Genomic DNA, 13,799 nt, shown 5'->3' with positions numbered 1-13,799 from the left:
GTGCCATGGCTCATAACTTCCAATGGCCGCCGAAACTCCCAACACACTCTCTCCTTGGACCATTAAAAAAGGACCAGGGCGAGCAAGACGTGCAAATACTCAATTAGCATATCAATATATCAAGAAAAGAGTGTCGGCAGGCCACGCCCCTTGCCGCCGCCCTTGGCTTGGGTAATCAAAATTTAGTTAACAACAGCAAACAATTTATTAACTCGCTGCGCGATCCACGGGACTCGACCTTGAGGCTGCCAACGTGACGTATACGTAATCTGATGGCGTGCCAAAGCAATTAATCAAGACGTCCTGCGGCTGGGCCATATTGGATTGCACTTTTGTCAGCATAAGCATAAATATTTCATAAGGTCGCCGAGGTACGACCTTTCGTTTGTGTACGCCCCCACAGGGCGTTAAAAATAACGCTTAATAATTAATGCCACCCCGGTCAATTAAGCTTATTTTAATTATAAAATGTTGCCAAAAACAGAACCCGTTCGGGCTTTTAGTTGAAATTGAGATGTTGAAACGATGGCTGATACTGTTTGTGAGTGAAAAATTGAAATTCCAACTGTAGGAAATATTTCAGTACCTTTTAATAATGCAGGTTTTGTTGTGGTTCTTCAACCTCATACAATCTGAAATAAACTGCAAAGCGGAACGCCAAAAAGCCGCAGTAGGTAGTCCCTTGTCTTGAAGTATATCTATCTATAAGTCTGTCTATCTGAGTATCTTTTAAGGCTCTATCAATCATGTGCTGTGAGTTAACCCGTCCCAAACTAGACAAAGGAAACGCCGACTGTAAAGCCTCTCTAAACTTGCCCACGGGGCGGAAGTTTAATTTAGCTGAGCTTTATACGATTAATATGGTAAGAGTATGATTCGATTTTCGCCTAAAGGTTTCAAATACTTGAATCTTATCAGTGTATTGAAGAGTGCAACTACGTCAGCTCCGGTTACACTGAAGTCGATCCACCATATCTCTTGGACCTGCCCAATATCCGCACCAACCTAGAGACATTTATGCCTCAGCCCCAACTGGAGTCGATACCCTTTATGCTGGAAGCCTACAACAAGTGCGAAGCATTCCGATCGGTGCACGGAGCTCGGTACACACTCCACCTGCCGGACGTAGACTTCATCGAAGAGCCCTGCAACCCTTTTGCCCAACAGATCACAATATGTGTAAGAATCCTGGCTATGCAAAAATGTCCTGCCATTTTCCAAGTGGCCAGCGAAGAGTGCCGAACGGCCAGGAAATACTTTATCCAGTGTGTCGGAGATATTGAAACGAATCTCGCCTAGAGAACAATGTAAAACAATGGGAGGAAAAATGTGAAAACTTCGATCCAGAACTGCTTAAAATTATAGAGGAAAAATAAAAGGAAAAGTCATAAAAGTCGTCCAACATGAAATATGGCAATTTGACTCAATGCTCTAAATTTTGGGACCTGGGTGCGGGTGCGGCTATTCTGCTCCTGGCTGCAGTGTCACAACTGCAAATTGAATCAAACACAGGCACACACCCATGCACGTACACTCTGCCATGCTCGCATGTCAATGTCCTTTGCTGACTTTGCATAACTTCGCCTGCTCCGGCAGAACTCCTCCCCGGGTCTCTAAACTTGTTAGTTTTTTGGCACTTTTTTTCAACACATGCATATTACTTTTAATGTGCAAAGAGGGCATGCACTGTTTTGGGAAAATATAAAAATTAATTACTAAATGTTATGATATGGAAATTAGAGAAATTTATATAAAGTGCAAGTAGGTTTTTTATTTAATCCTAGGAGCGGTAGTTAAACTAGTAACCTTACTATTTTTAATGGGTAATTCACATTTCATCCTTGACTGTAATATGCATCTTTTCCTCTTGCATAGTCAGCAGCAAAAGTTTCCTCTATATATAACACGTCTGTCGGTCTGTCTTCGTTTGGTTTCACTGTTTTTTTTGTCGGTGTCGCAGGACATGTTATGCAACTGGAAGAAGGAAGCAAAATTTATGTGCTTGCTGGAGGACTGTGCCAGCCAGTGATTCGCTCCGAACCTCGCCCCTTGCCAGGCTCTGCTGTGTCAGGTTAAACGGGATTTATGTCCTCCAAGACATGCAGTCTCAGCCTGTTTTCTTAAAACAATTAACGTATTACGGAGCATCTCTTCTGCCCTGCTGGCTGCCAAATCCATCTGTGCTTCGTGTTTGTCTCTCACCCTAGGCCAGCCCTGATTTGCATTTCCTGCCGACACTAACTGCCAAGAAGGCGACTTAAAGGACCCAAGGCCCCCCTGCCCCCAGGCTGACAATCAAAGGACTTTGGCTTGCCTTGGCATTTTTCTTTAATTACGCCCTCGAGTCGAATTAAAAGCAAATGATAGTTGTCTTCACTTCCCTCCTTCATCGTCATTGCAGTATCCTTTCCCCGACTCGGCTCCTTTATTTCTTGCGGCTCTCCGAGATTTTCCAGTTTACTTAGTCAAATCAAAGCTTTCAAGAAAATTGTTTTTCTTTCTTTCTGATGGTCCATCTGCTGACCAAGGACCAAGTCGTCCAGTGGCCACCCACACCCGCACACATACTCCTCATAGATTCCTATTACATCTGGACTGCTTTGTTAGCTGCATGTCCTTGAGCTGCCGGAGCTCGTGAGTTTGAGGTTTTTGTGGCAAATAATTTGTGTAATTAAGTGACCGCGTCCCCGCACGCTCTCCCCAGCTTCCCCCAGTTAATTGCTTATTTGTGTAGCTAATTAGTTGGGTATTGCAAACAAACATGATGCTGTCGAGCGCAGTCCAACTCACCTTGCAGCTATATACGTACATATAGGTTCTTGTATTCTTTCCATTCCAGGTAGCATTCAAGGCAACATTTCAAGGAGCTTGATAATTAAATGATTATGTTTTATCAAAACAAACACTAGGAGGGAAAGGAATGGGGTGTGTCAATCGAAGCCAGTTACCTGAAGCAGATAATGAGTTGCAAGAGTTTTATATTCTAAAAGGACTTGGCCCTCCTTCTATACCCACCCGAGTCTGTCTGGCACTCGTAATTAAAAAAGATGCATAAAAGCGTCGGACTGACACAAAAAGCACATGAGTGGGGGCTGCATAATTCAGAGAGTCACTGCACCACCGAACCACCAGACATAACAAGCTGGTGGGGCTGGAGGCGTGCAATCAAAATTATTATAATTGCGACGCGTTCGCCATTGTGCGACAACAATGACTTCCGCTTCCGTGCTGAAATTCGCCAGTGTCTGTGTGGGTCTGCTTGTAGTTCCATCTGCATGTGCCGTGTACCCACTGTCGTCCTCCGGCTGCATTGTTTCCAGTGGGGGAGTGGTGTGTGCGAGGTGGTGGTGCAGCGCATTAAGTGCCTGCAAAAGACGCGCTACAAAGTGAACAGCTCCCGGGAGGAGGTGGAGCACGAAGTCTGCCATAGCCAAAGGATGGGGACAACGTGCTCAAGTCCTGACAAAACTCAAACAGAAGGGAGCGCCGAGACAAGGGTGGGAAAAACATTTTATGGAACCAGTTAGTATTATAAAGTGCAGCCAGCAAGGCAAGCTTATCTCAAGCGCTAACTCACAAATGACCTGGCTAAATGACGGCTACCAGCCACTCCGTCCAATCAATCCATCAGAAAATCCAGAAAATTAAACACCAGATACCCAAACCCACGCAAAGCCACTGTTTGACGAAATAATTCAATTTGCGATTGCCTATGGTATGATTATGATTATTATTATTATTACAACACTGGGAAGGCGTATTAAGTTGGTCCTTTTGGGCAGAGGACGGAACTCTCGGCCCGGCTATGATTGGAAGCCAATCAATGAAAGTGCCAGCCACACGCAACGTGCAATTTAATCAGTTTAATTAATAGGCAAACATCGTTTGTCCGACATTGTTTGTCAGGGCCATAATCGGTGTTCTGAATGGCAGCGCTGATTGCGGCTGCAACAAAGTCTAAGTCGTGGCCAAGGCCTTTTTTAATTGACTTATTTATGGGCTACAAATGGCTTCATTTGTCTGACTTTGGCTGATTTATCAAAACGAAACGTTATTGCCGCGCATTTGTCACAATTTTGAATGGGAAGACTTTATCGGTCCGTTTCGATCCCACGTTGGTCGCGTTGGCCCACCCAGTTTCGTTTTTAGTTCCCTGCCCGGATGGCTTTTGGGCCCTAATTGCCTCGCATGCGACAGGTGAAGCCGACCCTTTTTGCATATTTTGTGAGCCATACCAGGGGCTTAGTGCCGCCGGCAACCAATTTCGCACAGGGATTTAGAGCCGTATTCGAAACGCAACCTTTAGTCTCGTGATCGATGGCCGTGGACATTAATGGTGCTAAGTGGGCCATAAAACCAAATGAAACTCTGCGACGACTGCAGTTGAAGGCGGTCGAGGTCCTCCTACGTATTATATAAAAATTACATACATAAACTCGAGTGGCTACTTGGCTGCCATATGAATTCGCAGAGCTCAAGTGGAGCTCTCAGACACAAATATTACAATAGGAGCGAGTACAATACAATAAATCAACGAGCTTGCCTCCTGCCCGACTGCCTGTTACAAATAAATGCATAAACTTCGAGTGTCAAACAACAAGGAAAAGTGGAAAAAGTAGGAACTGTAGGAAAAGTGGGTAAAAGTGCTAGAATCGAAGGGGACAAGGCCAGGGGCAAGCAGGTTGAATCGTTCCAGGCCATTTCGTACGCCGTTCAATGAGCTATGAAAATATGAAAAACGTAAACGACAAAACGTGTCATCCATTGTCTAGCCAAAATAGCTAGTGTGACAGTTTCCAAACCCAAATCATTTTCCATATGCAATGAGGGTGATTGGTCAGTCTGGGTTACGCATACGCAACGTGGCCCCTGGAATATTCCAAATAGCCACTCACTGCCACTCCTTGTGTGCTCTGCTGTTTGTGAACTTATGAAATAATACAAGCACGCATCGATTTAACCTTTACAAAGGCGTGGCCTGGGCCACACAGGGAGACACAAAGCCTGGCAAAGAGCAGAAATCTGTTGAATATCAAATAACAATCACTTGGCAAGCTAAATATATCATTATGCTTAAGTAGGAGGTGGGTCGGTGGAAAAGGCAGCCCATCCAGACTTCTCGAGTGAGCCAGCAACAAAAAGCTTAACACATGCGAACATGCGAGCCAAAGAAACAGGATCTGACACGGGACTGGGATTTTGTTGCTTTATGGGATGTGGGTGCTGAGGTGGCTGTTTGTTGGGGTCGTCCTTTTTTTCTGCCATCCTTCTTTCTTCACTCCGTTTTTATAATCCTCACAGCTTGCATGTTTGCTTAGCACCTCCCAAGGAATCGGGGATGGCCTGATGATGCGGAACAGGTTTAAAAAGTTTAAGCCGAAGAATCCTGTTGTTGTGGCTGCGGCGGAGGCGCCTTTTTCATTCTTTTTTTTTAAGGTTTTGTATATAATACATTTGGAAAAATTTACAAATCATCTTGCATATTTGATTTGCATACACGATTTTTCATCCTAACTGCCAATACCTTTCCGAGAATGTCCTCCCGGGTGCCAGTGTCTGTGTGGGTCTGGATGTTCTTGAGCTCGTTTGTATGTCGCCGAATTGCACAAGAGATTCACAAATTGCTTTCATTGATTGCCGACAAAGCCAAAGTGGTGGAGGGTGGTGTGAGACGAAACTGAACAGGGAATTCGTGTTCCGAGTCCTTCATAGGACTGTGTGTGTGTGCTTTTTTCGGAAGGAACTGGTAGCTGTGGACTCCTTCTTAAATTTTCTACCAACAGAGGAGCTTAGCAGCGGAGAAGAAAAATTCTCGGGACACGTTGCGTATGAGTAATGCCGCTGTGGGCCGGCACAGTTGAAGAGCCCAAACAGCATTTTATAACTGACCAGATGCTAAGAGCCAGGCCGCGACCAGTTGACCTACTTGACCCCTCACCCCCCCTGCCTGTTTCTTCCTCTCCTGGCCATTTGTCGTTTGTTGCGTGCCGTGGACGTCTACGTGAAATTATTACGCTGCAATGCATCATCAAAAGTAAACAGCAGCAGCAGCCCGGCACTAGACAGGATGAGGAATGTGGGAAGGACGAGGAGGCGGAATACCGAAATGTGCGTCTGACATATTGGAGAGCGTCGAGAGCCGGAAAAGAGGGAGTGGCAGACATTCTGGCAAAAACTATAAATCCAGCCAGGCACACGCTTTTCGAAGCGAGTTTGGCGAGGAAGTACACCGAATGTATTTAAACAGGCAGTCAAAACATTTAGAGGCCAAACAATTAAAAAGTAGCAACTAAAATAAAACCAAATACATTTGTTTTTATACCCTGCGTTCAAATAACAAACATAGAAAGCTATTTCTATGGCATAAATTACCCGTACTAAATATTTCATCACAAATTCAGCTGCTATGTCTGGTAACAATTTAACGCCATGAATTAGCAATGAGAGTCATGTTTTCTTTTATTGGTGGAACTAAAATAACATATTTGCTGTGTTTTGGCGGTGCAGGGTATCAGCGTTATAAAGTATTAAATGAGACAGCCAACAGCTAGCGAGAAACAGAATGGCGGACAGCCACTAGAGTAATTGTTATCCTTGAAGGCTGTGCACAGGCACGTAAAGCCCTCGAAAAAAGTGGGGAAAAGCGAGAGAGGAACGGGAGCAGGCTAAACAACAACGCCACTTCACGGCACGAGGCAAGCCGGGAGCCAGCAGCCTGCCCAGGCAGGAGCAGAAACAATCCTGTAAGCAGCACTCAGCGGCACGCACTTGAGCTGGCTGCTTGGAGGAGGATTCGAGAGGGGGCATAACCAGATCCGAGAATCCGGAAAAGAGGACGCCGGACTGGTAGGACTGGCAGGACTGGCTGGGCCAACAGGCAGCTAAAACTGCAATCGCAGCTGGCTCGCCGGCTCTTGTCTGTTTTCCTTTTCCAAAAATGGTGCCAGGACAACGGCAGGACGAACGCTGGCCAGCTGGGGCGGCATTTTCATTTTACGGCTCTGCCAAGGCTCAAATTTCTCACAGCCAGTGCTTATTTATTTTTAATATTTTTATTTGCCATGCAAATAGGCGGCAGCGGTTTCTGCTCGGCTCTCTGTGTTGTATTTACTTTCGCTTTATTTCGGCATTGCTTTATTTTTATTTGCCTGCGGTTTTCGGCCAGGCAAATCTTTACATTTCAATGCGTTTCAATTAAGTGGAGCGGCTCTTGTTTGGTCACGCAAGAATTAAGCAGCTCTCGGTGAAATTCCGGCACAGACCACGACCACGGCCACTCAAGTTTAGGCCGCATAAATCAACGAATTAAACTGCAATGGTAAAGCTTTCGTGAACATCATGCAACGAGGTCCTGGGGCCGGGATCGGGATTGGGATTGGGTATCTGAATGCGGCACGCTCTCTCCTCCTTAATTGAAATACAAAGCCAATTTATACAAAAGCCCGATAAAGGGCACAGGACGTTCCCAAAGAGCGGTACAGGCGACACCGCCGCCAGGGAGGAAGTTGAAATAAAGCAGCAAAGTGGCAATCACGCCAATCACGCGTAATAAATCATTGCGTGAGCGAATGTGCCCCCGCACACCCAAGCCCACACACACGCACCCCGACAATCCTCGCCTCCAAACACGTGTGCTGGGTGTTTTGGTCAGGTAAAAACGGTGACAGGACGAAAAGGACGAAAGCTCCGCGGGACTAACGGCAGTCACGTGTGCCCGCCACACGCAATCATCTGAATGCGATTTTTTATATAGACACGGAAAGAAAAGCCGTTTTCTGAAATTCTATAAAATTCTTAAATATTTAGGACCTCTGCTTGGACATAGGTTCTCTATTTTTGAACAATAATTTTAATTTTAGGATAAGCTTGATTAATTTTTTGAGATAGTTTGTAAGTATAAAGCTTCCTGTCAAAATCTAACCTTTTAGCCATCAATATTTTTGGCAAGTGCACCTTTATGCGGTAGAAAATACCCGCAAGCACGCATGAAAATCGCAAGTTGACAGCCAAACAAAAGCCGGAAAGCTACCAAAAGTTGGCCCATTGTGAGCGATGACAAGTGCCGACTGGCTCCGGCAAACAGCAATTAAAAAGCCAAAGGGCCCCAATTAATCCCTGACCTCTTGATATCGACCTTCTGACCGAACTGGCTGACCTTCTAGACCTCCTAGAGTTGGCAAGAAATGTCTCGGGGGTTTCTTGCCGTTTCCTTCCTTATCATTAGGGAGGCGACCCAACAAAGTGGCGGGCCGCGCCTCTTTGGCAGGAGCACCATCCCATAGGGCCCACATCCATTATCTTGAGCAAGCAGCGCGTGTAATTTTCCACCTGTAATTGGTGTAATTGAGTGCAAGTGCGGAGAAAATATTCAACATGCCAGCAATTAACATAAATTCTCCGCTACGCGTACCAAAAATAAAATAAAAAGGAAAAGGGGAGCCGTGGCCAAATGATAATGAAAGAAACGCACACTCGCACACCCACATATACATATGTGATATAGACGGGGTTGGGGGAGGTGTGAAGATAAGCAAATGGCCGCCATGCTGTGGAGCGTTCATAATTGCCCGCTTTTCCGGGCGAATGTGTGGGCGGGAGGTCCTACGTTGGGAGTCGGGTGGGCGTGACAAATGCAGCGAGTGATTTTGAAAAAGGCGGAAGAAGGGTTACGGCATACTTACATGCACAGCGAACTGAACCGGAACTCCTTCTCCTCAACGGAAGTAGTTTATGTTAATGACCGAGCCAGCACTTGCCGCGATTTTCCACGATTTTCTCAATTTACTCGCTTTTTTCCCATTTCCCAGCCAGAGTTCCATAGTGTCTCACATTTTCCCCATTTGTCTCGTTGCAGGAATTGTCGAGGGCTTCCAGCGATTCTCGGAACAGCCCAAATACACGGAGGTGAACCCGGCGGAGGACACCCTGCTCACATGCAAAGTTATCGACAAGCGTGGCACGTGCTCCTGGCAAAAGGATAACAAGGTAATTATATCAGCCCAGCGAGCCCATCTATCGATGGTCTAGTTTATAAACATTTTGATTAAACTCATAACTTGGCCGAAAGTCCCTGCTACACACAGACACATGCACACACACGCAATCGAACTTCAAACAAATAAACGTGTCCTGGCCAAAGGAGCCTCATATCATATGCGTGGCGCGTCCTGCGGTTCAATTAAGTGTTGTTCTTTTGCCCTTCACATGTGGCGAATGTAATTTACACCCTGGCCAGGACGAGTCAATAATGAAAGTTGCCCATGGACACGGGGAGGAGGCACTGGCAGGTCTGGGGAGCAGGACATCAGACAGGAGCTGGACATGGGAACATTCTTTGTTCTCCGTTGATTAGAACGCTGGGCGGCGTAACTTTTAATCGAAAGTGCGTGACAGTAGCGTGTCGTGGTGGGAAGGACTTGATTGGCTCTCATGCCAAACACGAAAATACTGTTGGTCCTTTGGTGGCATAATGGTGTTTGTGAACAAAAAAATTCTTTTGTTTTAATTAATTTGGCTTATCCCGTCATTGTAACGTTTCATGAAACAAAGTCAAATATTTTAGTATTTTTAGGGGTATCTGTAAAGTATCTGTTCATGTGTTATTAAAAATATTAACATTTTCTACAAGACATTATATGATTAAGGTGCCTACAAGGTATATATTCGCGATCAGGAATATATACCAACATACCAATTGGGGAAGATATAGTCACCATTGTGAACCCTATAGGGGAAAACCCAATTTTCAAGGGAGCCCATCACGAAAAATGGACAAAAAATCTAAAAAATATTTTGTCGCAGGATTTTGATGCAGAATGGTGCGAAATCGACCCACAAATCGTTTAAGGTACTCCGCTTGAGAATCTGATGAGAATTGGGGAAGATATAGCTATCACTGTGGGCCATATAGGGGAAAACCCCATTTTCAAGGGAGCCCATCACGAAAAATGGACAAAAAATCTAAAAAATATTTTGTCGCAGGATTTTGATGCAGAATGGTGCGAAATCGACCCACAAATCGTTTAAGGTACTCCGCTTGAGAATCTGATGAGAATTGGGGAAGATATAGCTATCACTGTGGGCCATATAGGGGAAAACCCCATTTTCAAGGGAGCCCATCACGAAAAATGGACAAAAAATCTAAAAAATATTTTGTCGCAGGATTTTGATGCAGAATGGTGCGAAATCGACCCACAAATCGTTTAAGGTACTCCGCTTGAGAATCTGACGAGAATTGTGGAAGATATAGGGATATAGATATTGGGACTGTGGGCCATATAGGGGAAAACCCCATTTTCAAGAATTTATCTTTATCCGATGTTTGCGATGTATAACCGGATTTAACTGCAAGGGTATATCAACTTGAGATCCGCCCGCAGTTAGCTTTCCTTTCATTTTTTTTAGAGATTCAAAGTCAATATTTAATTCCCAATAAAAGAAAGGTCAAGCTTACTTAAAGCTAAAAATTTATATTTTTGCACAATTTTTTGTTCGTATTATATTTTTTAGTTTTTCAAATTCTGCCAACCATTTATGAATACAAAATGGAGCAGGCACCTTGAATGCGAATCCCGTTCAGGCCATTTGTTGTGGTGGAAAGTCGAGCAGAAACCTTGGCCTGGCCTCCTTCGTTTGCATACCAATCCAAAGTGGCCTCATTACGGATCAGGAGGAAAAAGCCGCTGGTGCTGCGGCCGGAGCTGGAGCTGATGCTGTTGCCGTTTGTTATTCATTCATGGCAATTGTGTGCGTTTGAAGCACAACTTTTATTCTCCAATCCACCGCTGGGAGCGTCCCCAGCCTCCGGTTGTTGTGGCAGTTGCTTATGCAAATGCACGGGTCCGACGCCATTGTATGACAAAAATCAGAAAGCATTTCAAATGTCCCTTTTCATATGCTGCGCATCGCAAACTCCGAAACTCCTCTCGTCCTGCACTCGCATACTTGGAGGTTCGGATGTTTACATCCTTTGTGTCGGCACTCGAACTACTAGAAGAAGTGGGAGTTGGGCGGCGGAAGAAGGACATGGGTTCGGACGGCATGCATCGGACGTTCGGAGCACAAACACAAAATCCAATGCTGATGTTGCTGTTTGGGGCTTCATTTAAAATTCTTCTTATTTCTGCATACTTATTCCGCTTTCCCTCCCTATGTTTTTCCTATGTGTGTTTAACGTTTCCCAATTTCCTCCATTCGGAGCGTATATAGTTTTGTCCATATATTTTACGTGTAGTTATCATAAGAGGAGACATTGGGGGTTTTGGGGCGTGGTGTCCATTTTCCCGAGCTGCATTCTAATTTCAGCAAAAAGTTTCGAAGGAAAAATCTTAAATTCTCTCCAGGCCTCGTCTGTGTTTGCTTGCACTACACTTCCTGATAATTTCAAAGCTCAAATGGAGTATGATATCGACAACAGCCAAGCCCACCAAACATATAAGCAAACATACTTTTATATCCAAGCCCAGCCATTTGAATAAATGTAATTTTTTTTCTGGGGGTATTGCACATTTTTTCTCCCCAAATTCGTGGCAAACAAAACCAGGCAGAGGGCTTTCCGGCAGACTTTTCCTTCGATTTCGAGCTGCAGAGGAAGCCTTCTGCAATGTGAGTTGGGAAATGCGGAGAATTATGCCGATACGAATATCGATTGGAGAATGTTTTGGCAGCAACATCAGCTCCAATGGGCCAAAGCCAAATATTTGTTCGATTTCGGTTTTTTATCTCTTGGCAAAAAATGGTTTTCCTGGCAACTTGGCATCTCGGCAGCTTGGCCTTCCACTGGGGCTCCGTCCATTGTTGCCGCAAAACCTCAAACTTAACCCTCGACGTCCATAGTCCAATCTTGGGGTCAATGGAATAAAATTTCTGATATCTGAAATGTCTGCCGCAAGGACTTTAATAATAAAACCGACGTTTCTTAGTTTCTGTCCCATCCTGGAGGTGCTTAAAAGTCCATGTCACATTTGGTTTTATCATTTTTTGACAAACAAAATGCATTTGTGGCCAGTTCCGCATTTTCAAACATCCAATTGGCCAACCGGCAGATATTAGATTATGCACTTGCATTTCCTTTCATTTTCCTTCAAAGGGGGTTATGGAACCAGTGGCAGGAAACGAATTCAATGTTGCAATTAATTTAACCCATTACGCCACGGACAAAACGGACAACTGTCGATGCCGAAATGCAATTAGGCGGCTCTGTTTCGGAAACGGAGTGGGTTTATACCCATAAATACTTAAATGCGAACGATGGGACGCTCAGAGATAACTAATTGTAATTTAATTTCCAATTAGCAAACAAACTAATGCCAATTTACGGACAGAAGCGACTGGCGAGTCGACTGAAAACGAAGCCAAATGACACGACGGTGGTGGCTGATGGTCCTGCGAGGGGGAAAGGGAAACTGTGGGTGAAAATTGGGCAGGGATTGCGCCCATTTGTCCGTGTATGCTTGTGCAAATCGGAGACCAAATTAGACGCCTGACTGCATCGAAAAGTTAAACATGCTAAACATGTAGCAGACGACGCCCAGTTCATTTCAACGCCGTCATCCATGATGTGTCCCCTCTCCCTATCATGACCCACCCTGCTCCGGCCACAATGTTCCGTCCAGACACTAAACGAATCAATTTTTCACCCTGTCCAGCCCGTTGGCATCTACACGAAGAAATACGAATGGGCCTCACGTCTGCCGACGAACGACAATGGGAATGTCCTGCATCTGGACCTCCATCCGCCGCCGCCAGTACAAGTTGGCGGCGACTGCTCCTTGTGGATCCGCTCCGCCACCCTGGACTTTGACGACGGTCTGTGGGAGTGCCAGGTGACGGCCAGTGACTTCACCACCCAGGACGCCCTCACCAGCCAGCCGGTGCGTCTGGTTGTACGTGGTAAGTGACCAGACTGCTGCATGAAGCTGCCTAGTTTGTGCATAAAGGGGTCTGTCTTCTAATTAATTTCCTTGTTTTTCCAGTGGCGCCACAGCGACCTAGGCTCGAGTACGAGGCGGTCCACGTGCCCCCGGGACACAATATCACCGCAGATGCCGGCGCCACGGCGACGGTTAAATGCGTCTCCCACTACGGCAATCCTCCGGCCACCCTGAAATGGTATTTGGGTAAGTGTTGCATTCAAACATTTCAGGCCTTTTCATCAAGTACTCGAAAAAATAAATATTATGTATGATTCTCTTCAAAGTATTCTAAAAAGGTCGAAGGAGAAAACTAAAACAATATAAACTAAAGCTTTAAAGTAGAAGTTAAATGTAACTTTAAAGCGCTACTTTTCAACCACTAGTAGCTTTTACTTACACATACTTTTTTTTGAGTGCAGGATTAACCGACATTCCCCTGATTTCAGCTGTTATCTACCGGTCATTGTTATGTTAATTAATTTGCATTCCATTTTCCACCATGCAGGCGACCAGGAGATTTCACCCATCCACCCACAGACGAACGCCACGGAGCCGGATAATCCCCGCACCTGGTCGGCCACCTCGGTGGTGCAGATTTCGGCGATGCGGGAGCGCCACGGAGACATTCTGCGGTGCGCCGCCTTCCACGAGTCCTACTCGGCCAAGTCGGTGGCCGTGGAGGCGAGGCTGGATGTGAAATGTGAGTGGTGCGATAACGATAAGCAAACTGCTAGGCAGTCGCAGTCGAGTGTCCTCGACATCATGTGATTTGGCTTAAAGTCAAGACAACCCGGTGTAGACCCAGCAACAGTAATGCCGAGTCAACAGCGGAGACAAAGACATGGTCAACACAGTTTGTAACAATTAAATTAACAACAATTTTCT

At 45.4% G+C, this 13,799-nt stretch overlaps 1 protein-coding gene across 6 annotated transcripts in view; it reads left to right on the top strand.

Annotated features, from left to right (window-relative positions):
- LOC108126518 (irregular chiasm C-roughest protein) overlaps positions 1 to 13,799 on the top strand; it is a 116,093-nt gene that overhangs the window by 62,930 nt on the left and 39,364 nt on the right. For all 6 annotated transcript variants that reach the window (XM_017243139.3, XM_017243138.3, XM_017243135.3 and 3 more), the window contains exons 3-6: positions 8,855 to 8,985; positions 12,648 to 12,891; positions 12,975 to 13,118; positions 13,420 to 13,614. In XM_017243139.3, coding sequence (XP_017098628.2) covers positions 8,855 to 8,985; positions 12,648 to 12,891; positions 12,975 to 13,118; positions 13,420 to 13,614 — 714 coding nt within the window. The remainder of the gene's footprint in view (positions 1 to 8,854; positions 8,986 to 12,647; positions 12,892 to 12,974; positions 13,119 to 13,419; positions 13,615 to 13,799) is intronic.

The sequence above is a fragment of the Drosophila bipectinata genome, chromosome 3R (genome assembly GCF_030179905.1).
Source record: "Drosophila bipectinata strain 14024-0381.07 chromosome 3R, DbipHiC1v2, whole genome shotgun sequence".
NCBI lineage: Eukaryota > Metazoa > Arthropoda > Insecta > Diptera > Drosophilidae > Drosophila > Drosophila bipectinata.
Note: the sequence above shows the minus strand (reverse complement) of the source record. Positions and strands in the feature narration are given on the sequence as shown.